General features: G+C 43.3%; 2 protein-coding genes across 2 annotated transcripts in view; one reads left to right on the forward strand and one right to left on the reverse strand.

Moving 5' to 3' along the window:
- Positions 1 to 3,963: 3,963 nt before the first annotated feature.
- On the forward strand, positions 3,964 to 15,061 carry SBSPON (somatomedin B and thrombospondin type 1 domain containing). Its single transcript, XM_080381447.1, has 5 exons — positions 3,964 to 4,759; positions 12,157 to 12,351; positions 12,898 to 12,988; positions 13,828 to 14,004; positions 14,700 to 15,061. Exons 1-5 carry the CDS (start codon positions 4,174 to 4,176, stop codon positions 14,815 to 14,817), a joined length of 1,167 nt encoding a protein of 388 aa, XP_080237573.1. The 5' UTR covers positions 3,964 to 4,173; the 3' UTR covers positions 14,818 to 15,061.
- A 989-nt stretch (positions 15,062 to 16,050) lies between these two features.
- The window catches only part of TERF1 (telomeric repeat binding factor 1), a 36,286-nt gene continuing 26,922 nt past the window's right edge, over positions 16,051 to 25,414 (reverse strand). Inside the window, exon 10 of the mRNA XM_080381448.1 lies at positions 16,051 to 17,459. Coding sequence (XP_080237574.1) covers positions 17,301 to 17,459 — 159 coding nt within the window. The 3' untranslated portion in view covers positions 16,051 to 17,300. The remainder of the gene's footprint in view (positions 17,460 to 25,414) is intronic.

The following is a 25,414-nucleotide window of genomic DNA, read 5'->3' on the forward strand; positions in this document are numbered from 1 at the left end:
ATGCTTCCTTGTGAGCAACTTCTGGGGAACATTGTTCTCGACATCACTAAGACAAACGAAAATTGGAATGACATCCTGATCATACTTCTAGATTATAATAACTTTTAGAATTAAGATAAAAGAAGAACTAACATGAGAAAATGTACTTACGACAGCGATACCATTATTCTTAAGCCATAGGCTGTTTACTGAGACAAAAGATGTAGTTGTGGCCTGATGAGTAAGGGCAATGTTCTACCATGTGCACTAGCTGAGCCAGTCATGTCGTTAATTGCTGCTGGTGGAGCAGTCCTGCTGCCCTCTGCACGCCCTGCCCTGGGCTGCCTCACCTTCCTCATGCTGGCTTAGGTGCTTCATTTCAGTTCAGCTCCCTGAACCTGTAAAAAGAGACACTCAGGAGGAAAAACCAGGGGAAGGGTGTTTTCCAGCCCTGATCCGCTTAGGTTGGGTATGCAAATTTGCCCGACATTTTCTGCATAGAAGCTTGACAGCAGCTTGGTATTCATCTTAGGACTTAGACATTTCTTCAGTAACATACAGGGAGGGTGAAGGCCTTTAAAAATCAGCCCAAACTATCCTGATAGATAGCTCTGCTATATTCCCACTAACCTCTAGAATTCAAGCAATTTCATGCATCATTACCAACTCCAACAAAAATCAATGGTTGTAATTGAGACACAGCAAGCCAATGTGTCTCCCCCAGCAGGGTTGCACCTGATAGCTCTGCCAGGACAAAGCAGGTGGAAGGGGAAGGCTGTTTGCACAGCAAATGACCTCTCTCAAATATAGCCAGGTACTGGGCATGCTCGCTTGTGAATGACGCAATGTAGAGCAGCTCAAGCTAGCCATTGAAATAGCATTGTGCTTTCTGTCTAACAGCACAGGCTATGAAACTATAGAAACCTTTTGCATATCACCTACTGTGTTTTTCTGATACAGGCTGATTGTTAGTGAAGATAAATTACACCTCATTTTTCTTACATATAAAATGTTGGTATTGCTTTAAAGCTGTCAGCTGCTTTAGCAAACACTGTGATGTGGTCATTCACCTTAGTAGGGATTATTTCTTATCAGGAGGAAGTTGACTTTTTCAGAATAAGGGGGAAAAGGGCCTTTTATGACAAACTCAAGCTGTAGTTGACTGTGGTGCTCCCAGGAAGCGTGATCCTGTGTAGCAGGATGGAAACAGCCTGTAAGCTTTGCAGCCACATCAGTCACCGTGTTGTCTCAATATAAAATGTAAGCGGGTTGATTTCAGAAGGGTATTTCTGTAAATTAAATAGAGTGCAAACACAAGTCTAAAAGCAAAATAAATGTTCTGCAAGATCTTTGAAGTCTTCTAATTTTGTTGCCATTGGATTAACCTCCTAGCAGAAAGGAAAAATGGACTCTATTTGTGCAAGTTAGGACCTTCCAGAGAGTTTGCTTGTGAGAAGGTGTGGACATGTGGAATGCTGCGGGCTGACAGATAATGTGTTTGAAAAAGTCTTTGAAGCTGAGCTTATATCAGGTCCCCAAAATTATGGTGGCTGTAAGTTAAACTTGGAAAAACAAGAGAGGTATTTTACTATCAAACATATATTTTGTTCCCAGACTGAAGCCTTTCCCAGTTGCAGGTGGCTTTGGTCTTCTGCCTAAATACTATGTGTAGACAATGCACCGCAGGAGTGGACAGAGAGTAAGCGTTCGGCTCTGCTGTACATGTTTTATATAGAGAGAGCATAAATAACCATGGTAAATAATAGAGTTGGTAAGCATGGTAAATAAGAGAGGCTAGTTCTCTTTCTAATTTAATGTTGGAGCTCATTTGGCTCGGTTTTGTCTTTGTGGTATTATAAACCAAGGAGAGCTCCATGTAAGGCAATGGGGACACTTTAGTTGGAAATAACAATGGAATGAGGCTCATTGGAACCATTTACATGTTGGAGAAATTAGTTGAAAAATGTGTTTCACAGTCTTGATTTCTTTTCCTCTCTTACCATACAATACTGCAGTTATATTTTAGTTTGGAATTTTGAGTTTTGAGTACTTAAAACTAAAATAGGGCAGAAATAGCAGAAAGACACAAAAATAGCTGGCAACGTGAGCTAGACCACAGTTTTCAAAATCTCAGAGCCAGAAGCAACACCTGCTTTTGAGAGGACTACAGTCCTCTGTCCTGAGATTTCTCCTCACCTCTGGAATTAAGAAGAAGTATTTCAGCACCGAGGGCACGTGTGGAACAGATGACTGATGACCTCTGTTCCATTCAATGGCCCTCTGTGGCTTACGAGGAAGACAGAGCAAGGGCTTGGCCCATTCCCTAAGCTTACCTACATATACCTTTTATATCAGCCTTGCCCAAACAGCTTTTCCTTGTAAAGTTATCTGCATGACAAAAAGGTAACTGACGGCAGCATACGAGCAACACCTACTTTCTGTGGACGACCTCATGTCAGACTAGAAAGAAAACTGCCTATTTTTCTGGAATTGCCTGCAAGAGTTTGAATGCTGCTTCATTGCCTGAGAACACATCGCTGTATTTCTTTGTCCTTCTTACTCACAAGTTACCTAGTGCTAGTCCTAATAGCAAGGAACTAAACTAAAAGGGAAAAACCAAAATATTTGCTGGAACAAACTGGGTGAGCTTATTCTGTCCTTTAATGAAGACCCTTTTTTCTGCTTGCTCTGAAGAATCTGCTTTTCTGCATCTAGTAGAAATTTTAACATTTTTCATTTGTATTCTGTTTTCTTTTATTAGACCATTGCAGACATAGTTTCTTGTTTTTCTGTAAACATATCCAGTAAGACAAAGCCACTCTAATTTGTCCCAAACTCGTCCAAGTTTTGCTGACTTATCCCTTTAGCACAAGTCATCCACACATGATTTATCTACATATAAAGGTAGTTTTTACATGGATTGGCTAATATTTTGCCTTTCAGGTGAACCACAAGAACCCAATAAAGGAAAGGAAAAGGTAAAGAGGCATTCTGCTCTCACACCACCTTTCACCAAGACAGGCTGGAAGTCTTTTTCTCCTCTCACCCACCGCAGGAACTCCCCCAGTGTTCACTATTCATTGGTTCAAGTTTTAGGCTGGCAAGGTGCCAGTGAGTTCATTAGTGGCACACTGGATAACAGTGCAGACCCAGTCCTCCAGGATTTAAACAACATTTTAACAGCAACATTGTGATGGCTAGAAGAAATTAAACTCTGGCTGGCCCGAGCTGTCTCAGGGGGTCCAAGTACCCACAACGTAGCAGATAATATAACAGACTGTTACCTCCCATCTGTAGGCAGCTTTGGGAGACCAGATGTCTCATGCCTTAGTAGCTAACTATCTGCAAATTGAAGTGTGCAAAGCTAACATATTTTTGCAGTCACCTCACTACTTACTTTTGGGATTTGGTTTTTGGCTGCAATGATCAGGTCCCATTAATCTTGAAAACCTCTTAGGACCGGAGATGACTGGAAACCGGAATCCAAATCTTCATGTTTAGGAAGTTACTTGAGGATCCGTCCTGCTTTCCTTGTGCACCTGCAAATACAGCTTCTTTTGTTTGTTCTGGAAACAGAGCTTTAAAAGGGGAAAAGAAAAAAAAAAAAAGAAAGAAAGAAAATGAAAAACATAACACACGCAAATGCTCTTGGCTGAGTGGGATGTGCCCTGAAATGAGAAAGCTCCTGTACCAACAAATTGTGTCCGGTGGCCCCAGGCTGCCCACACCCGCCAGGCTGTCGTGGAGGTGGATAGGGACACTCTGGGACAGCTGTGCGGGTCGCTGTGTGTCACTGATGCACAGGGTACGGCTGTGCCATTTGCAGCTGCATGGGTCACTTATGCAGGGCACCGCTGGGTGGGACGCTGCCGTGCAGATCAGTTCTGTGAAGGCCACCACTGTGCAGGACATGGCTGTGTGACACTGCTGTGCAGGACTTGTGTGGGAGGGACATCACCGGGGGGGGGGGGGGGGGGGGCACTGCTGCGGGGGGCATCACGGGTCACCACTTTGTGGGTCCCTGCGCGTGGGGTGTTACTGTGTGGGGTATGGCTGTGTGAGACATGGTTGCATGGGACGTGGCTGTGTGGGATGTGGCAGTGCAGGACATCCCTGTACGGGATGTTGCTGTGAGGGTCATCGTGATGTGCGACATTGCTGTGTGGGACATCGCTGTGCGGGACATCCCTGGATATGACAGTGTGGGACACCGTGGGTCACTGCCATGCAGATCTTGTGGGGAACATCCCCTGCCGTGCAGGACACCCTTGGGGACACGCACCCTCCCCACCTCCCGCTCCCGAAGCTTTGCCGCGGCAGCCTGGCCGCTGCCCGGGCCCCCCGGGGCAGGGAGCGGGGGCGGCCGGGCCTCCCAACCCGACCCGGTGGGGCCGGGAGGGCCGGGCAGGACCGCGCCGGCCGCCCCCCCCCGCCCCCGCTCCCTGCCCGCCGATCCCGCCCCGCTCCACCGGGTGCCGGTGCCGGCCGGAGCGCGTAGCGGCGGCAGGATCCTCACGTCGGGGCGGCGCGGTGGCGGGCGGCGCGGTGATGGGCGGCACGGTGATGGGCGGCGCGGCGCTGTCGGGAGCGCTGTGGCTGTGGCTGCTGTGGGCCGGGAGCGGGGCCGGGGGCAGCTGCTCGGGGAAGTGCTGCGAGGGCCGGGACGCCGCCTGCGTCAGCGAGGGATGGAGGGAGGGAGGGGGCTACGGGACCTGCTACTGCGACGGAGGATGCCGGCGGGCCGGGGACTGCTGCCACGACCACGGCCAGGCGTGCCCGGGTAGGTGCGTCCGCCCCCTCCCCGGCCCTGGGGGGAGCCCACCGAGAGGGGCGGGGGGCGCCGAGCGGGGATCCCCCGGGAGCCCGGGCCCTTTCTCCAGGCGCAGTTAGCGGGCTGCCTGCCGCTGCTTTGCGGGCTGAAGGTTGCCCTGGGGGTTGGAGGTGGGGGGTGCGGTCAGGTCTCAGCTGTGAGGGGGCTCTGCAAGGGCGAAGCCCTCCCCGGTACCACCAGCCGCGGGGCGAGGGCCGGAGCAGAGACCAGGCTGGGGCTGTGTGAGCACAGCAACAGGCACAGGCATGGGAAGGGAGACCTTTCCCGCACTAGGCGTTCGCAGGGTTTCTGGATCAGCCATAGTGCAGTGCCTGGCGTTTGCCGGTCTGAAGTTATTTTCCCTCTAAAATGTGATGTTATGTACTGCTCACTCACACTCATCCTAAACTCACATCGGTTACAGTGGGGATGTGGGATTACAGAGACAACAGGGAGGTGGATTTAGTGCCGTCCGTGTTTCTGAGCGGGTTCCTTATGTCTTGCCAAACAAATACCAATGAAATAATTGGGGAAATCCCCAGGGCAAGGTTTTGTTCTCATTTCTAGGGGCAGGAATCAGCAAGGATCCACCCTGAAGGCAAGGACTTCAAAGTGAGCATAGGGGAGTGAGTGAGAGGGTCCTCTGCCAGCCTGCAGGGAAGGCCTGGCTCTCTGCAGAGCAGTGGCAAGGAGGGGAAAGTGACCCAGTTCTACCAAACTGAACCCAGCAGCCTTGTAGGTATTTACACCCCCACTTTCCGTGGTATTTCTGCCCTTTGTGGTCTACACAATTTGTCCTCCCTCCTCTCTGCGATGCGGGGGGCAGCCCTTGCTTTACAGGTGCAGCAGGGGTACTCAGCCAGCCTCACGTCTCTTCCCGGCTGGCTGGACGCATGCCAGCCTGCAGCCAAAACGGCACGAGTCTCCTCTGCACAGTCCTGCTAATTCGGGTGCATTGAGCAGGCTCAGTGCTGTGCTGACATAGCCACACAGCTTGGGGACCCATGTTGGCTTGCGTCTGCCTGGGCTGGGAAGGGGGAGTATGACTGTCAGGTGGTGCAGACCCATCCTAGGTGACGTAAAGCTGTGCAGACTCAGCAGAGGAGAACCCCAGGTCTCCAGAGGAAACACGGTCAGTTCTCTCACCACTCAATAATCTCTTCAGAATAACAGAAGGGAAAAAAAACATGCACCACAAGGTCTGACAGAAGGTAGCATCTTTAAAATTAGCATTTTTTTAATATATTCATATTTCATTCAGGAAAATCAGTAGGGAGAGAACTGACAAGATGCTTGCTTGTCACATAGTCACAGCATATTGTGTCTTTTCAGTAAATCAAATGATTTTGAATATTCAAGTATAGTAGGAGAGAGCTAATAAAGGTGCATAGTGTCAGTATTAAACCGGAGCTGTAATCTGGTAAAAATTCCTATGCTCTTCAAAAGGAAGCTCTAACTTGTGCTTGAAAAGAAAGTTTAGACACTTCTCTTACCATAACTTCTGGCACTTGATGATGCCTTATTGTGTTTAAGATGGTATTTTTTGTCTCAAGCACAGTGGTGACGCCTCAAAATGCATGACTGTCTTGTACCCTTGTGTGGACAGTGGGTGCCCTAGAACCAGGCAGAAAGATGGAGTCTTGGCAAAGTCTCCCCGCGTTTCTCTCTCCTGCACCAGGACTGAAATTTGACTGTCTGTGGTGGCCCAGTTCAGGGAGCTAAACCCGCAGGAAACTACTCCTGTTGTCTCTGTTTCCTATTTTCGGCTGGTTGGCTCCCTGCACTGCCTCACTGCCCAGCTGTGTGAGCACCGCTGCTAGCGCAAGCAAAGGGAGCAGGATGTCTTGCATGAATGTAGCATGGGTGGGACAGGATTTTGGCAGCCTGAGGAGGTGAACCTAGAATCATACATCCAAAACCTACAAAACTGATCACAAGAAGTCATTCTTTTGAAGGCAAATGATCATATATACTTTCTATTACAAGCAGCCAGTAAGTTATGTCTTGTATAAACAGAATATAAATAGTTCCAGTGGGAGTTTGCATCAACTTTAGACAAGTGTGGCTGGAAATTTTGAAGTAATTTTTGTTCCAGTTGGATGTTGAGGTCTCACCATTGAGTGTTTCTAAATTCTTTCTGAGTGTTTAATGACACCAAGGGTGTTTATTGGCATAGTTCTCTCTGAAATAGTTTTGAATGTAGAGTTCACAAATTTAGAACAGAAATGTGAAGAAAGGTGATCAGTGGTTCTTGTGCTACAGCTTGTTTGTCAGCCTGTTTGCCACTCATGACTTCAGCACCTGCTGAAATGACATTTCATCCTTTTGCAAATATTTAACAGGATGAAGTATTTGGGAAAAGTATGAGTGCTTCAAGTGTATGTAATCAAGAAATGTGTTAGGAATAAGGCAAAACCAATACTCCAAAATAACAGAAACCACTGAAAGGAGGGGTGTCCTAAAGCTGCCAATGCCAGGGTTAAATTCTGTCATGCCTAAAAATCGTAGTAGGTCTGGGACTTTATAAATAGATGGCTCAGCAGAAGTCCATGGGCTGCTAAACCTAAGTCCAAGGGTTTTCACATTAAGTATCTTCGAAGTTCTAACAATGAAGAAAGAATATTTGTACATAGAGAGCATTTTAAATAGGAACTACTGTACAATGAAAAAGCCTGAAAAAGGAATGAGTTTGTCATTTGAGTCAAAGTTGTTAGTCTGAGAAAATCCATAGATCCTTATACATTATACATTACAAAATATGTTGTGCAGTGATTCAGTAGAGATACAACAATCCTCTTTTTTCCAGAGATGGGAAAAAATTAAATAGAGTGTAACTCAGAAAAAACCCCAAACCTAACCGATCATTTATGATTCACAGTGCTGTAAATGGAGAAAAAGAAAATACCCTGACCACTCAAGCTGTGTTTCATAGGATAGCAATGTAATTTTTCAGTGTAATTTTGAACTTCTAAGTGTCTCATTAGCTTTCACATTTTGGTAAGTATCTGAGCACAAATCCTGTCCTTCAGGTTCCTTTGACTTGCATCCTTCTCATTTTCTCAGTGAATCATTTCTACCATCATTGTGTTAACTAAGCTGGACCAATAGTAACATAGACAGAGACCGTAACAGTGTAGCTATGGATCCCTGATACTTCTTTTTGTATTTCAAGAAATGGCACAATTCCTTTTATGTCAGCCCTGGGACCCATTCTCTGTCATGCTGGGGAAGTTAACATCTTTCCAATGAGGCACAAAACTGATGTACTGTCCCATAATAGTTGCTGGGTACTGACTGCAAAAGCGACATTATTATCCCACTGGCTAAATTCCATTCCAGCAATCCAATGTTCTTATTATTCCACATGACTAAGGCAATTCATACTTCTTTTTCTAAATCTTGATGACCATAAAATTGCCATGTATTGCTGCAGATGACCAATATTTAACTGTCACCTTGGTTTAATTCTAGTAAGATGTGAAGCCATCACTTCATTTGTTGTGCAGCTACTCAGTCCCTTTGGGAGTTTTCTACATGGAGAATGGGATGATAGACCTGATGTTATCTGTGTATCAAAGTGCTAATATGGGACTAAAATTATGTGGAAATTCTTACTTCATACAGCCAAGGAAGGGAGCCAACAGATAAGGAAAAAGGGCTAGAGGACATTTACTGTCCTTTGGGTACTCTAGGTAGAACTAAGATGTGTGATCAGACATTGAAGTCTATGTTTCTACTATTAAACAGAGTGGTGCCAAGGACTGTTTTCTGGACCTGCAGCCAGCTGGCAAAGACTGAGGTCCATACTACATTTAGCACTTGTCCTGGCTATCCCATGACAGGGTCCAAGACATTTTTACTGTCACTGCTTTTCTTTTTTTCGAGTTCAAAATGCTTAAAACAAATGTCTGGGGTTTGGGCTGCAACACGTTAGAGCGGTGCCTTCACAGCCACAGACTGTGTCTCGTGCCCTGGGGTACCTCGATGTGTCAGAGCAGTGCCTAGTGGTGCAGCATCAGGGATCTGCACGTGGAGCCATACGCTTTTTCAGTGTAATTTTCCAGTGCTGTTTTACAAACTATACCTAGGGTCTTCCTGGAAAGGTGTTTATCAGTAAATAGAAGAAAATTTCAGAGAATGCTAACAGTTAAGCAGGATGGACAACTGGTGGCCCAATGCTCAGGGCTGCTCTGTGGTTCTGTTTCAGTGGAGTTCCTTAGGGTGTGGGATGCAGCATCCTCAGCCACTCGTAAGCCTGGTGCTGTCGGACCGCTCAGAAGTGGGCAAGTTTGGTCAGGACAGGTGCACAGTGAGAGGAAAGGAGGGGAACTGTGATGGTACAGTAAGGACATCTGCCAAGGAGCCTCAGTCGGGGGTTTTATCTGCTTTACAATGGCTGTAGTGCTCCAAAAAATTGGAGATGCAATGGCAGAGCAAACATCAAATTCTGTGCCTTATGAGAAGAGTCACAAACACCAAAGAGGTTATCACATTTTACTCTTCCCAATGTCTTGTACCGGCAGAATCCTAGAGGGCATGGAATATTTTCCTGAAAGACTAGTTTGGTCCCATCACTGTCCTGTAACACAAATACAAGTATGTAACTAGTAGTCAGGCTGTAAAGCTTCTTGGGGATTAAAATTGTAATCAGAAAATACAGGGAAAAAAAGGTTGAAAATATATGATATGTTCCATTACGAGCTAATGAGAAACAGAACACATGGGAAAGTAAAAATCTCTGTTCAACTAGATAATGAGAGGTGTGACTCAAAACACTTCAGAAAGCCCAGCCATTGATTGTAACATATATTTTCCACCATTCTCTAAGTATCATGTTGAAGACTTGCCTTTATAAAGGAGTGGAAAAGCAAAGTAAAATGTGATTCACACTACACAGAAAAAGATTTTCAGCCTGCTTGTAATGTGCAATTAAAACAAGTCTTTGAAGAATTGGGGAGTTTCCATATCACTAAGAAACCTTAACATTAACATAGGCACCTTTAGGCTTTTATAAGACACTGTGCTAGTATTTCAATTACATGACATTAATTACAACTTTATTGAAAAAGCAAGCCCATCAGAGGACAGAAAGGAGCTAATGATGTTAGGGGAAGCAGCGTGGACTAGTACACAGCGCTGCAGTGTTTTGATTGCTTATTTCACAGTTAAGGAAAGCTGCAGAGGGCCATTCCTTGCTCGCCCAGCAGCATAATGTGCATGCATGGGAAAGCTGGCACCGCTGCTGGTGTCCTAGCAGAGGACATTCCCTCTGGACACACACACTGATGAAAGGGGAAGGGGCCTGGAGGGATGCAGCTGCCCAACTTGAAGCACCTACCAGGTGGCCTCCAGGAAAAGTGGCTGCTGGAAATGAACCACTGGTCAGATTAGAGGTCCTTGTGTGGGCCACAGTTGAGGACTACTCATGTAGGGAAATGACTGCTTATTGTCATATGATTCTTCTGCTTGATGGATGCCCATGTGTGAGATGTTTTTCTTACCTGTTCTTTCACGGCTCGGCCTGCTGAGCCTGTGTAGACTTGAAATTCCTATCTGGAGAGGCTGTGTTTGTTCCATCAGTAAGCACTTGGATATGATCCTCATCCAGCCCCTCAGGGGTCAGTGCTCAGTACAGTTTTGAAGTACTGTAGAATGCATTTTGACTGCTAAAAGTGAAATTGTTAGGCCACACCGTTTTCAAAATCTGGGGCTTGGTGTTCCTGGAGGCTAAGGAAACTTGAGTTTGTTTCATGGAAACGTGAAACGGCTGTGTGTGTGTTAATGGGCAAATAAAGTGAAGACTTGTGTATGTAGCTTCTTAGTCAGGAATAATATGTCCGTCACCTGCTTCTGTATTCTGCGAATCAGGCTGTAAAACCTCTTCTTCTGTAGCAGATTATTTGTATCCACCTGGAAGATACCTCGCATATTGTCCATACTTCCATTAGCAAGGTTGACACAGAGCTACTGTTTTGCCAGAATACAAATGAGAAATGCAAGAGAAAGGAGAATTACAGATTGGAAAAATGTGTGTCACACTTAATGTAAATGAGAACTACAAGGAGCACGCCATCATTATTAGATGCACTGCAGAGAATAAAATAAGCAAGGAAACGGCTAGTGGATAACAGGTATGATAGATCGGAGCATTTCTGAGTTTCAAGACAATACCAAAACTAAGAGATGCTTAGTTTTCCATTTACATCTCTCCTAGAAAGGTTACAAAAAGTGGCAAACATGACATGAAGGCTCATTGGCTATATAATATGATGATTTAGGTTCTTTTCTAAATAAACTGTGTGTTATGTAATCAAAAAAAGTGTCAAAGGCCATAAACTGGGCTAAAGTTTTCAACAGTTGCCAGAAAAGTACCACAGAACACAAAGTATTTTTCTTTCTTTCTTCATCTGAGACCTTCAGTGAGCTCACCTAATATATGTGAATTTAACAGGTGAAAGGATTTCTTTGTACCTCTGACTATTAGGCTGGGTTAGGAGAGGTACACGTGTATGGTAGCTGTACTACTGATTGCTCTCTGCCTGAGGAAATGCTGTTTCCTATAACTGAGTTTACATCCAAAACAATGGCACTTGCCCCATAATGTTTTGGTCAAGTTCAGAGGAAGTTTGTGACCCACGAGAACTAAAATGCAAATATCTATTGGACTGTTCTGTGGTGGGGAATGAGCAAAAGAGGGCCTTAAAATCACATTTTCACACATTCAGCACATTTAAATATCTGCATTGTTGTAAAGCTCTGTGTACATCAGTAAACATACAGACACAGAAACACAACTCTACACACAACCCTGCATTGTTCTGACACTAAACAAACCCGAAATTATCACCAGAAACTGTCTCTGCAGCAAGGGCCATGGTGCAGGATACTCTGTGTTAAAACAGGGCAACAAAGATGTGGCAGTGCAACTTCATTCAGTGTCGAGGAAAAGGGGTTAGAAATCAATCTGAGGGGAATCAAGAGGGCTGAAAGGCTTCCTGAATTCTGCTACTTTATGTTCAGAGTTTAAACAAAATCTGGTGGCGTAGGAACTGCCAAGGTAGGTCAGACCACTCACTGGTCTAGATAATCCATGAGTTGGCCTCCTTCGGGGCTAATGCCATGTGCTTCAGAAGATGGTACAGAAGAACCCCACAGCTGTAGTGAAAGGTTTCCATGAAGAGCTGTTTCTTTCTGGACAAAAGATGAACAGGGAGCCAAGCACTGCAGACATGTTTGAATGTTAAATTTGAAGACGAAAATGAAAGCATGTAAAAAAGAAAAAATCAGTCTTACTATGCAAGCTTTTGAGAGCAATTAGGATAAAACAGAAGTCTTGACTGCTAGTAATGTTTAATACTGCTTTGCAGCTCTTCCATGCATTGTGGGGGAGTGGAGTCATTGGAGTGGCTGTGCAGAACAATGTAAACCTGATCTGCGGGTACGTAGGCGCTACGTACAACAGGAACCTAAAAATGGTGGGGAACCATGCCCTGCTCTAGAAGAGAAGGCTGGCTGCTTGGAGTACTTGACATACCAGGGAGAAGACTGCGGCCATGAACATGGTAAACTCTCTTTATCTGTATATTGTGCCCATCATGGCCTTTGTAAATTTTGCTGATGTCAATGAATGGAAAAAAGTGCATCTATCTGCAGCTAACTGATTAAAAACACAATTTTAAACCTTACTTTCTATTGCCATATTGCTCTTTATTTATCTTTTTTTTCCTAATTAGGCTTTTCTTAATTTCGATTAAGTAAACCACTAAGCTGCATGCATTCCTTCAGTTTCTCGATTTAAGCCCCTCTGTGCAAAGCTAGAACACAGATCCAGTATGGAACACAAAACAGAGCTCCTTGTAGGCTTCCAGCACATCCTGTTTCCTCACAGACTAGATGGTGTGCATTTCCAGACAGATTTCTGCTGAATAAGGAGAGAGCTTAGCTGTGGGGAATGGGCTTGGGGTATGAAGCTGCCAGCATTTTATCAGTTTTTCAATAGTCAGCCAGCAACACCATCCACAAGCTCCTGATTCATCCATGCACCTACAGTAACTGAAATAGGACTCAATGGTGTCTTGCTGCCTTACCACAACTGTTCTCTTCCTCAGTCCCTGCTTTCATAACTACCTCTGAATACGGTAAAGAAAGAAAAAGACGAGCAGCATCCTCTCTCTGGCCTTCAGATAAAGAAGCAGCTGGGTAATCTACTTATCATATGCATGTGGGTCATCTTGTTCAATAGAAAATAGCTGGCTACAGAGAAAAATGTAATTAAATTTGCGATAATTAAACAATAAGCTATAGCTTGTGCTGTTTTTCTCTCCTGCAGTTCATTTGTGTGTTCTAGATGTTGTTTTTTATTACTTGCTAATTGTACTGAATTAGATATTTGGGTCGTGGCAAATCTGAGGATAGCTGCTTTTGAAAGCAAACAGTAAATAATGCTAAATCAAAGCCAAATGTATCCGTAAGTGTTAAGGCTGAGAAATTAGATGTAGGTCTCTGAACAAACAAAATAGGCTGAACGTGATCGGTCTCAAGAAACCTTTCTTGTAAATTAATTGACACAAACAGTAAAAAATTTTTTTTGGTTTCCAGTAGAGATGGTTATGAAGTTTAAATTGGGCTATTACTGGGTCTGTAATGCTCATAATACTTTGCCCTATGCTACTTTCCCCAGAACAATAAAGCCCACTGGTATTCTTAAAGCCTCTTTTCCATTTTCTCTTTTTAGCAGCATAGACGAAAAAATACGGGCTACTGAGATCTAGTTTTCAATGTAAATTAAAAACACAGAACACAACCAGAAAGTGAGATTATACATAAAGCACTGGACAGGGGGCACAGAATCAGAAATAGTTTGTGTAATGTTTTTAAGAATCCATTAATTAGGCTAGGGCCAGAAACAGACTTGTTAGCAATGATGTTGTCTAACTTGCACTTCACAAATACCACTCGTATGATACATACATTTAAAATGTATACCTAGCTTATGCATTATGGATTATAACCAACTTAGTGTTTTTCTTTCTGAGCAGATACTGTGTAGAATTTAAAACTGAATCACTTTCACACCACTGTGCTTTGGAGAATCGACCATACGCTCAATGGATGCAGTACCTACGAGAAGGACACACTGTGTGTGTAGCTTGCCAGCCTCCAGCTATGAAAACAGACACGCATCGTTGTTCTGGAGATGGGCATAATGCAGATGGGTAAAAAAATCCATTTTTCTGTTCTCTTCTGTAGCAAAACCTGGTACAGAAGTTAAGACTACTCAGTCTCATTGAAAGCTGCATTTACCACACCCTAAAACTGAAACAGCTCATATCCCTTGTGCAGCTCAGAAGACTGACCCTTTCAGTTCTCACAGAAACTGCTTTTAAAACCTAGATAAAATTGGTAAATAATTTCAATATAAGAGTTCAGTGCCTTGAATGCTTAATTTACTACTGTGAAGGGATGATGCAACTTTTGTAGTGCAAGAGGTCTTTTCACAGCTACAGGCACTTTCACTTAAAAACGGTATTTCCTGCCACAATCCAAATCTGATTTCAGGTTTAACAGTGGTGGATCATTACGCTTCACAAACCTACACACCTGGTTTCTAGAACAGTAATTTTTAAAGTAGACATTTAATATTTGGAAGACATTTTTATTTGATCTATACATTTTTTAATATGCATACTACTTAATACCTGTACAACCAGCTACTCAATCTACCGCGCTGTATACTATACTCAGGAATATAGTGCTTGCTCCAGGAAGCATTTTAAGAGCTAGGTGAGCTAATTAAAGTCTTACACTATCAAGCAAATCCAATCTTCTGACAGGTTATACAACACAGCCTAGTTAATATGAAATGTACAGTTTTCAGCATTTTAATTCCTCACTTATTGTCACATTTCAGAGGTAAAATCTTACACTGGGAAGCAGTTGGCAACTCTCAGTGCCAAGGAACCTGGAAGAAGATTCGGCAGCTGGAGCACTGTTCATGTCCCCTTGTGCATAGCTTTATTTTTACATAAAAGTCTGAAAGACCTTTGAAACAAAAAGATTAAGAAAGTCAACACCAATGCCAAGAAACCTAGACCTTTCTGCTGCATTTTCTGGAGCCTAATCAAACTCTAAAGGAGTCAGAACTCTGGAAGAAGCATTTCAGGAAACTCTGCCTAAAAACAAATCACCAAGACTGATCTTTGTATTAGAACACTAGAAGCATGCATCCATGTTTTTCTTTTGTAATTAAAAGAGCTAATGTTTCTAACCGTAGTAGCTGCTTTTCCTAAAATTCTCATTCTTTATTGACCACAGTTCTGTCTACAGGCACTGCTCCTACTCAGCAGTGAATCGGCCAAACATTCACAAGTCTGAGAATAGTTACTGTCATCATTAAATAGCAAGGGTGAATAAAAATGAAAGTTTGAGAGCTAAAGCCAGATTTCAGTTTTGATCCTTTGCTCCTTCCCAGTACCATCTACACAGCCGTTTATATTACAAGTGGTATTCTTCCTCTATATTGCAGTTTTCATGTTCAGCCACTTTTATGAAAAGGTGTATGCTAGTCAGCATTGTAAAGGAATCAGTCTTGTTCAGAATTTCATGTCACTTAATACAGTGTGAACTTTATGGCAGATGAACCTAAACAAGACTTTGTGACCAAAGCCTTGCCTAACATTAAAAAAAATCACTTATTACTAGTTAAAACTGCTTGTGAACAACGATTAACATAGAAATTTACAATATTAGAGCACTGGCAAGACTGTATGCAGGGAGCTCAAATCCCTGTTTTGTTACCTATTACCCTGAATTATTGTTATAGCATTAAAGAGGCTGCATACTGCACTTTCTCACTTGTCAGGTACCTGCTAGGACTTTTTGAATTGTTGGCTTACAGCTGCTCTAGCATTTCTTGCTGAAGGACAAAGCCTGTATCTTATCAAAACCCTGAAATTCACAATGTTTGCTAAAAAGAAATTATGCCTTAAGGTTGAGAAAATTTACTGTTAAGGCATGCAGCATCTCTGTAGAACCTAGCAGCTGCAAGAAGAAACCGTAGTATCTGGTGACAAGAGTGAGGAAGGTGATTTGGCTGACGTTTTGTCCACAATAAGAGTGTGAAACAAACCTTTCTAACGGTGCTTTACCTTTTTATCTTAATGGAAGCAGGCCTCCAAAACAGAAAGCAGAGAGATTATCTTAATACTTCCTGAACATTTCAGCCTTCAAGAATATATCTCTTCCTGTGTAGCCAAGAAAAATATCTGAAAGGTTTATTTTATTATGACTAGTTTGGACAGATGCTTTTCCATGTTAAGGTTCTTGTGAAATAAAAACCTCATTCAAGGACAAAAGTACAGAAAACATCTGAATTGAAGAGATTTCTCTTCTAAAAGAATGCTGTGATATGTTAGTTCAAGTCACTAGATTCACACCAGTACGACAGTGCAAAGTATGTGTTTTCTGAGGTTGTGGAACTCTTTCCCACACAGTGTGAATCAAGACAGACAGCACAGTACCATCAGCATCTGTTACAGTCTCTCATGAGCAGGGTATCTGCAGTGACCAACTGACACCTTGATAGTTCCTCTCATCACAGTGTGTCTTTGCTTGCTATTAGTTTGGACAAAGACAGTGGAGACCATAGATGAAACATCTCATGAGCTGTGCTATCAGTGTCAGTATAAACTCATAAGCCCCACTTTGGCCATTCGTTTTTGAGCCTTCCCTTTTCTGTTGGTCTAGAAGAAGCCACTTCTCAAGACAAGTTAGAAGACACAAGATAATAAAGAACTATTAAGAGCTAGTGCCATACTCTTACTTTCCATGTGTTTTCCATCTCTTCTGCAAGATAAAAAGTGCTATTTATGCCAACATACATGAGTTCAAAATAACCTTCCACCTAGAACTTAAGCTTCTTTACAAAAAAAAGCAGCACCTTTACTACTTAGAAATATAAAATTACACAGAGTATCACATTTTTAATTGCAAAAAAATAATCAGTTTGCAAAATTAGCAGTACCAATGCATACATACTTTTTGGTATAAATTACTGACAGAGATGACAAGTCTGACCAAAATTTCAAAGTGAAGCAAATCAGATTAGAATGAGTTATATGGCAGGAAGCAAAATGATAAAAAGCTCAATCTGACTAACAATACAACCCTTTAAAAACACAGAACACTTGAGTCTGTATTAGCAACATATTGCCAGTCATTTAATATGCCTATGTACATAACTGGCTTTTCTGAAATCACTCCAAATATTTTCAACATTTCAGAAATTAGGTCATCTACCTCATGTAGATAAAAGGCCAGGCTTTACATTTAAGTCATCATTACTTAAGCAAGTGAGCTTACATAAGCATTTTATGCCCATTACTATTCTGTTTCATGTTTTAGGACAGCAACACTGCTGGACACTCTGAAACTAAAATGTTACTTTTCTGAAAAGGTAGACTAAGTCCTTAAGTAGGGAAAGGTCAAGAAGAGTTGATTCCTGTAGTCCAAGTTACCCTTGTTCAATCTTGCGCAGCGTTCTCCACCGGTCTTTTAACATGACACTCGTTCGGTTCTTGAAATTACCATGGACCAAAATTTTAGCCCAGTTACCCACTCCAAACTCCTTTACTCCTGACTTTAGTTCCCAGTCTTCTTCGGAAGTCCATCGCTAGGGGAAGAACAGAGAAAAATACCAGATATATGACCAAAGAAAAGTATTAACGTTAGAGCTAAGCTTATAGCAAATATAAAAGCAAGTTTTTATACAGCTAACCAGTTATTAGAGCACAGATGTCTGAGGGTCAGTAGGGTCATTTTGATTTCTTTTGAGCACCATAACTTGACACTAAATACAACAACAAAGGTTACCAAGTCAAGTGTTACAACACAGTAGCAGACATCATCTGGAAGGAGAACCAGGAGAACCAGGAGGAAAAGCAAAGAAAAAAGACACAGGGCAAAGTTTTGCTTCGTTCAAAACACGCTTTCCAAAATTGTACTTTATTAGCTAATTGACCCAAGACAAACCTTGACTAGTATGCATCACAAACAAGAAAGAATTTTGTAATGCGTTAACCTAGGGACTGAGAATCAAAATACTATTTACCACCAACAAAGGCATGTCAGTATTCTTAAAAAAAACAAATTGCAATACTTAAAATGCTGATGGAAGCAAAATGATATATATTGCATTTGAAAGTGACATCAGCCATAACCTCAGGTAACAGTTGCATATTTGTTTTTGGCCATTTGTTGAGCCCACCTCTCAAGTCTCACTGTCATGACTTACAAGCTTTTTAACCTTTTAGGGGATGACATTTCTCTCATAAAAGGAGACCAGATTATTAGCAATTATACATCTGTAAGCAGTCCCTTTCAATGAAGTTCCCCAGTGTACCAGCTATTCCTTAGTTGTATCTTGATACAAATACCTCAAAACGAACAATTTTAAGACTGCACACAGAGTGAAAGAGAACTGAATTTTAAAAAACCTGAATACTTAATTAAAAAAATCTTACCTTTACAGTAAAGTGTGAGGTAGAAGTATCAACTTTTATTGTAGCTTATAGAAATATGCATATATATAGCAAGAGTCTAAAGATACTATACATGCTATCATGCCTATTTTTAACCACTGCATTTTTAATATAGGTGCATTACATAAAGCCATTTTTTCACTCTGGAATAGCAATTGGCAACTTTGGTATGAAATTATTTTAAATGAACTTATTCTGCTAGAATCTGATCTTCCACACATGTCTTCAAATCCTTGCTTGCTTAATACACAACTAATCATACCGATATATGATCAGCATACCTCCTTAGGCAAATTGAACTGCATATCATCTATACAAACACACAACAGGATCCCCCAGTTGAAACAATTGTGTAGGAAAACGGTTTCTAAAAAGTAAGTATCAAGTTCTATTCCAAACTGGGTTTTGATAGCATGTTCTTTCAAAATTTATTCCATACAATCTGAAATGTAAAGACTTAACTTACAGAAAAAATGTATACTTTAAAATGTTAGTGAGACTGAAATGTACAGAGAATTGTATTGTGCAGCTCCTCCATTTAATTTATCTGTGTTCTTTATCTGCTTCTTGCACTGGAGATGTCCTGCTGCTCTTGATCGTCTCCTGGACCATTAGTAAGTTATGAAAGGAGATAAATGGTCAGTTTTCACTGGTGTCATGCTGGCACTTCTATGGGTATACAGCAGATTCCATATAAAAAATCATTAGTTACCGGACTTTTACAAAATCTGCATATGTTTATGTGATGTCATGAGCAAATGACTGCTGAAAATCCAACCCAGAAGCTTTCTTATCTCTGCATTTAACCATTGACTGTGCTTTACTTATTTTGGAGTTGCTCTGAAACAGCAAAAAAAATTGGCATTCTTGTTCATAATAGCACTATGAAATTTACATAGGCAAGTGATCAAAAGCACTGCAATTACTCATATTCACTGTGTGTGAACAAAACACGTTCATAGGCCTTTGCCAGCCTCACTAGTTAAGAAGCATTTGCAGCTAATGGTCTTGCTGGTCAGAACGATTTAACTGTCAAAGTGAACTATTTGTAAAAGGATGTACGGTTTGGAGCTTCCTTGTCTGACAAATGTCATTCACTGTTGTTATATGCTGGTTATCTGACACAGTTTTGGTGAAAAACGGGTTGCAAGTTATAAGAACTTCATAGCTGCCCCAGCTGGCCAGAGTTCACATAGAATCCTAGAATCATTTAGGTAGGAAAAGATCTTTAAGATCATCGAGTCCAACGACTAACTCAGCATTGCCAACTCCAACACTAAACCATGTCCCTAAGTGCCACATCTTCACACCTTTTAAATACCTCCAGGGACGGTGACACAACCACTTCCCTGGGCAGCCTGTTCCAGTGCTTGACAGCCCTTTTGGTGAAGAATTTTTTCCCCAATACCCATTGTAAACCTCCCCCGGTGCAACTTCAGGCCGTTTCCTCTTGCCCTACATTAGTTGTTACTTGGGAGAAGAGACCAACACCACTTTGTACAGTCACCTTGCAGGTAGTTGTAGAGAGCGATAAGGTCTCCCCTTGACCTTCTTTTCTCCAGCTTAAACACCCCCAGTTCCCTCATAAGCCTTGTGCTCCAGCCCCTCCACCAGCTTCGCTGCCCGTCTCTGGACACGCTCCAGCCCCTCAATGTCCCTCCTGCAGTGAGGGGCCCAAACCTGAACACGGCATTCGAGGGGCGGCCTCACCAGTGCCCAGTGCAGGGGGACGGTCACTGCCCTGGTCCTGCTGGCCACACGGTTTCTGACACAAGCCAGGGGGCTGTTGGCCTTCCTGGCCACCTGGGCACACTGCTGGCTCACGTTCAGCCGGCTGTCGACCAGCACCCCCAGGGCCTTTTCCTCTGGGCAGCTTCCCAGCCGCTCTGCCCCAGCCTGTAGCGCTGCGTGGGGTTGGTGTGACCCAAGGGCAGGACCCGGCACTGAGCCTTGTTGAACCTCACACACTCGGCCTCGGCCCATCGGTCCAGCCTGTCCAGATCCCTCTGCAGAGCCTCCTGCCCTCAAGCAGATCAACACTCCCACCCAGCTTGGTGTCACCTGCAAACTCGTTGAGAGTGCACTCAATCCCCCCATCCAGATCATTGATAAAAATATTAAACAGGACTGGCCCCAACACTGGGCCCTGGGAACACCACCTGTGACCGGCCTCCAGCTGGATGTCACTCCAGTCACCACCACTCTCTGGGCTTGGCCATCCAGCCAGCTTTCTTACCCAGTGTAGAGTACACCCATCCAATCATGAGCAGCCAGTTTCTCCAGGAGAATGTTGTGGGGAACGGTGTCAAAGGCTTTAGTAATGTCTAGGTAGACAAAGTCCACAGCCTTATGCACTAAGCAGGTCACCTTGTCACAGACAGAGATCAGGTGAGTCAAGCAGGATCTGCCTTTCATAAACCCACACTGGCTGGGCCTGATCTGGTTGTCCTCTACATGCTGTGTGATGGAACTCACGATGATCTGCTCCATAATCTTCCCCGGCACCAAGGTCAGGCTGACAGACCTGTAGTTCCTTGGACGCTCCTTCCAGCCCTTCTTGTAGATGGGCATCACACTGGCTAACCTCCAGTCAACTGGGACCTCCCCAGCAAGCCAGCTCTGTTGCTAAATGATGGGAAGTGGCTTGATGAGGACTTCCACCGGCTGGATCCCATCCAGCCCCATAGACTTGTGTCTAAGTGGTGTAGTAGGTCACTGACCATTTCCCCCTGGATTACTGGGGCTCCATTCTTCTCCTTGTCCCTGTCTTCCAGCTCAGGGGCTGAGTACCCTGAGAACAAGTGGTCTTACTACAAAAGACTGGGGCAAAGAAGCATTAAGTACCTCATCCTTTTCCTCATCCTTTGTCACTGTGTTTCCCCCCACATCCAATAAAGGATGGAGATTCTCCTTAGCCCTCCTTCTGTTGCTTATTTATTTATAGAAATATTTTTTCTTGGCAATGGCCAAATTAAGTTCTAGTTGGGCTCCAGCCCTCCTAATTTTCTCCCTGCATAACCTCATGACATCCTGGTAGGCCTCCCGAGTTGCCTGCCCCTTCTTCCAAAGACCATAAACTGTCCTTTTTTTCCTGAGTTCCAGCCAAAGCTCTCTGTTCGGCCAGGCTGGTCTCCTACACAGGCTCACAGACATCAGGAAATGCCATCCCTCTACTGCTCCCTGTCCTCTCCTATAGCCACAGCAATGAACCGCTTCTGCTCTGACCTGATCTAAATTGCAATTCAGGTTATTTCTGTGACAGCATCTGGTGCTGTGAATGGGATTCACATGGTCCGCTTCACCTTGGAGGCCTGCAGGCTGCTCCCTGCCGCTGCTTAGAAAGGACCTTTTGAAATCCCTGCTGGGGCTTCAGCCAAGGGTCATCTGTAGGCTGCTCTGGTGTGCACGGATGGCTGCATCCCAGCTTTTAACACAGGTCAGTCCAGCACCCCTCTGCTGCTAAAAGACAGAAAGGTAATTACAATTCTGGTCTGGTCAATTTAAGTCTGGTAAAGGTACTTCTGGTATCTGGTAATATTGAAGAGAGGTTGGTCAGAAAAGTCTGGGTGGGTTTCAACTATTAACATGGTACGAACAAGCTGGGTTCAGGACACAGCTGAAATCACACGCAGCCACCCTCACAGGGATTGGCATTAACACAGCTGCAAAGGCAAGGGTCAGAGGTTTGGTTCTGGATTGTCAGTTATCCCTTCCCATTCTCTGTGTCCAGTTCCAGTACAAGCTTCCTCAGGACCTGCTGTTAACAGTCCTGACCAGCAGAGTGGGATCAGGATGGAGAATGTGACCAGAAGGAGCCCTTATGTGTTTTGTAGCTTTTTCTTTGAGTCTCTAGTTATCATCAGGTTGGAGGGTCAGCCTGGCAGAAGCAACAGTAAGCTGACACCCAGGCGGCATGGGTTCCTTCATCTCCTTGAATGAGTGAAAATTTCATCTTTTGCCTGAAAGGGAGAGATCTTGCAAGCGTAGACTGGAGTACAAGTGGAACACAGAGTGCCCATGGGACAAACACATGAACGTTCATGGTTGGTGCACCCAGCTGAACCAGTCAGCAAGTAAAGGACCCAAGAAGCAAGTGTGAGGGCTGAGATGGGGGCACGGTACTGGGCACCAAAAGAGCTGTGCCCATACTTGCACATCTGGAAACATTCATGAGCCTGTGAACCTGGAGAGGCACGTGTGTACATTCACTAGCAAACTTACACCTCTACCAGACAGCAAAGAGGAGATTTGGCTGCCTGTGTTTATGTCTTACATGGGTACCACATGTGGGTGCTGTTGAGGGCAGCGGCCAGTGTGACTGGCTATGTCAGGGTCCTCTGTCTCTGGGATTTGCGCTCAGCTGCACTACCGGGTGAGCCTGCAAACAGTAAAGCAGCAGCCCCATCCACCAGCCTGAGCAGGGACCTGCGGTGCTGGGCTGGGCTCCAGCAGCCAGACAGGGGGTGCTGGGCTGGAGCTGCTGGAGGAGATGGTCACTTCTAACATCCCTTAACAGTCTTGTAGCCAGCAGGATCTGGTTGAGTTGTGAGTATTCTCAGGATTAAATGTATATAGTCCTTATGTTTTGTGGAACCAATCCTTTGCTAACATGCCTATAATGATAAATTTGCAACCAGACTTATAGAACCTTATGGAGGCTTCCAAAGGGCAACTGTGCTGATAAATCCTCGGCTTACTTTTTTTTCTCCAGTCTAGTTGTTCCAATTAATAATGTTTATAAATATTAGAAAAGCAATAGGAGGTATAAATGGCCGAAGCTGAAGGCGTAGTGATCCAAATTTGTATTATGTGGGATGAAAAGAGAGGTTTACCAGAATATGTACAACATCTCCTGTAAGCAACAGATCACCTCCAACTATCAAATGGATAAACGGTGTTGGCTATAAAGCAGAAGGGAACCTAAGAGAACCAGGCTATGGCTGACCTTTACAACTGGAACTTTCAAAGTTGTAAAGAACTGGGTACAAAGGGAAATTCAGTTGCAAAGGAATAGCCCCAACTTACAGAAATTTAAACTTGATAAAGCCAACTAGTAGAACTGAGTGGTAAAGAGGAAATCCATGAATTACAGGGGAATAAACATGACTTAACTGCAAATAAAGTACCCAGTGGAAATATGAATCTCATGGCTGCTGTCATTAGACAAATGCGTATCATCCTGCTTGTGCACAAGGCAGGGGCTGGGCAGGACAACCCAGTCAGTCAGCAGCACAAGAGATCCATGTGCCCAAGAACGCTCAGACAAATCCCGCATCCATGGAGGTAAGAAAAAGAAATTACTTTCTCCTTTCCTAATGACGCAGAACCCTTCTGGGGAATCTTTAAAAAGATTCTGCTCTTAAAAGTAAGAACAATTCAGGCACTGGGGATAGGCCAGGTAACAATTTTGAGTGCCATTCTGCATGGTTCTCCCCCTTCCCTTGAACTTAAGCTGCTAAAAGCGGCAGCAGCACTCAGAGGTGAAAGACAGGGGTTGTCTCTAGGGAAGAAGGAGCTTTGATACCAGAATATAATTTTGATAAGCTTAATGTTTATTATGCAACAAGCAAAAATGTGGCATCTACACAAAGTGGAAGCTGAGGTATGGGAAGATCAAACTTTACGTCTGAAAGCTGGGCTTAATCCAGCTTAATGGAACTATCAGTACCTCTTCAAGAAACTACAGTCACTGATAAGCGTCACTAGGCAGTGAAAGAACTATGAGTGGTAGTAGTTCAGCTGTGTTTCTAAACAGAAACTTGAAAGTACTCTAGAGTAGTCTACCCTTTATCAAAAATACTTCCGTTTCCAATATTTCCTGTTCTACAGATAGTTCGCAACACTAGCAGTGAATTTTTTTTCCAACTAATATTACAAGGCTAGAGACTCCATTGGAATTAATCTCCATCTAGTTAATCTCATTTCAGAGCATGCCAGAAAAATTTCTTAAATAAAATCTTTATTCAAGTAACAGTTATGTTTGACCTACAGCAACAGATAATTCAAATACTTCCAAGACAGACAATCCCAACCCTTGTTACTTGTAATGATTAGTTACATTTCCTGTTAAAATGATTTTTTTTTGCTTGTTTTGCTTTTAAAGTGCTTATACTGAGCTTTTCAAAAGATAAGATTTCTTCAGTTTAACATATAAGTGAGGAGCCTGCCTCACAGGTAAACCACAGACAGACTCATTTTCCTTGCACTGAGGAACTGTATAGAGCAGTAACTTGCTCCCTGCTCCTGACAAACTGTCTGTGCTCACTGGGATGACTATAGCAATGCATTGTTACAAGCTACCAAGACTGGTTGAGATATTGGACATAATGCAGAACTATGCTTGAGCTAACATACTAAAAAAAATAATAAAAAAACCACCTAGTCTGAGCAATGTGACATTTGGCTAGCTCAGAGCACTGGCAGAGAAAGCTTGAGTTTGCCAGACAGACTATGTAGACATACCCTCACATATCTAAAGATCTTGTTATTCCTTAGAGTCAGTTCTGCTCTAGTAATCTGTTTTCTTTGGTTGTACATTCTGGGACTTTACTCTGACTTCTTTTTCCTCCAAGTTTAAATACATTGAAATTTTTTTCCATACATGTCTGACTAAATTCTGAAAACCCAGACTTTCACAGTGTCTTTAATTTAGGCAAACTGTCAGTCAGATTTTAGACAACCCACAGGACTTGCCATACACATAAAAGATACAAAAGTTGAGTACAAACAGTTCTCTAAATTGTGACACTTGCATTCTCTAATTTAGGGATGAGAAAATAAAGTACGCGTCCTTTCAATAGCACTGCAGATTGTTGTACGCAGCTAACTGAAAACACAGCAATGAAAGGCTGAAAACAGGCACTGAACCATTGCAATGAAATGCCATTTACAAAACAAGAGCAAACAATGCCAACATTGAAAAAGGGACTACACAGAAAATTAAGTTCTAGAAGTCAACAGCTCTGACATTCACTGCATTCTTTCATGCATGCAGACAATTTTATAACCCAGATTTTTAAGCAGAGGAGCAGATTTATTGTTTAAAAGGCCAATTATCATTGCTTTCTATACAGTATTTGAGAGGTCT

This window comes from Falco punctatus (genome assembly GCF_963210335.1).
Source record: "Falco punctatus genome assembly, chromosome: 3".
NCBI lineage: Eukaryota > Metazoa > Chordata > Aves > Falconiformes > Falconidae > Falco > Falco punctatus.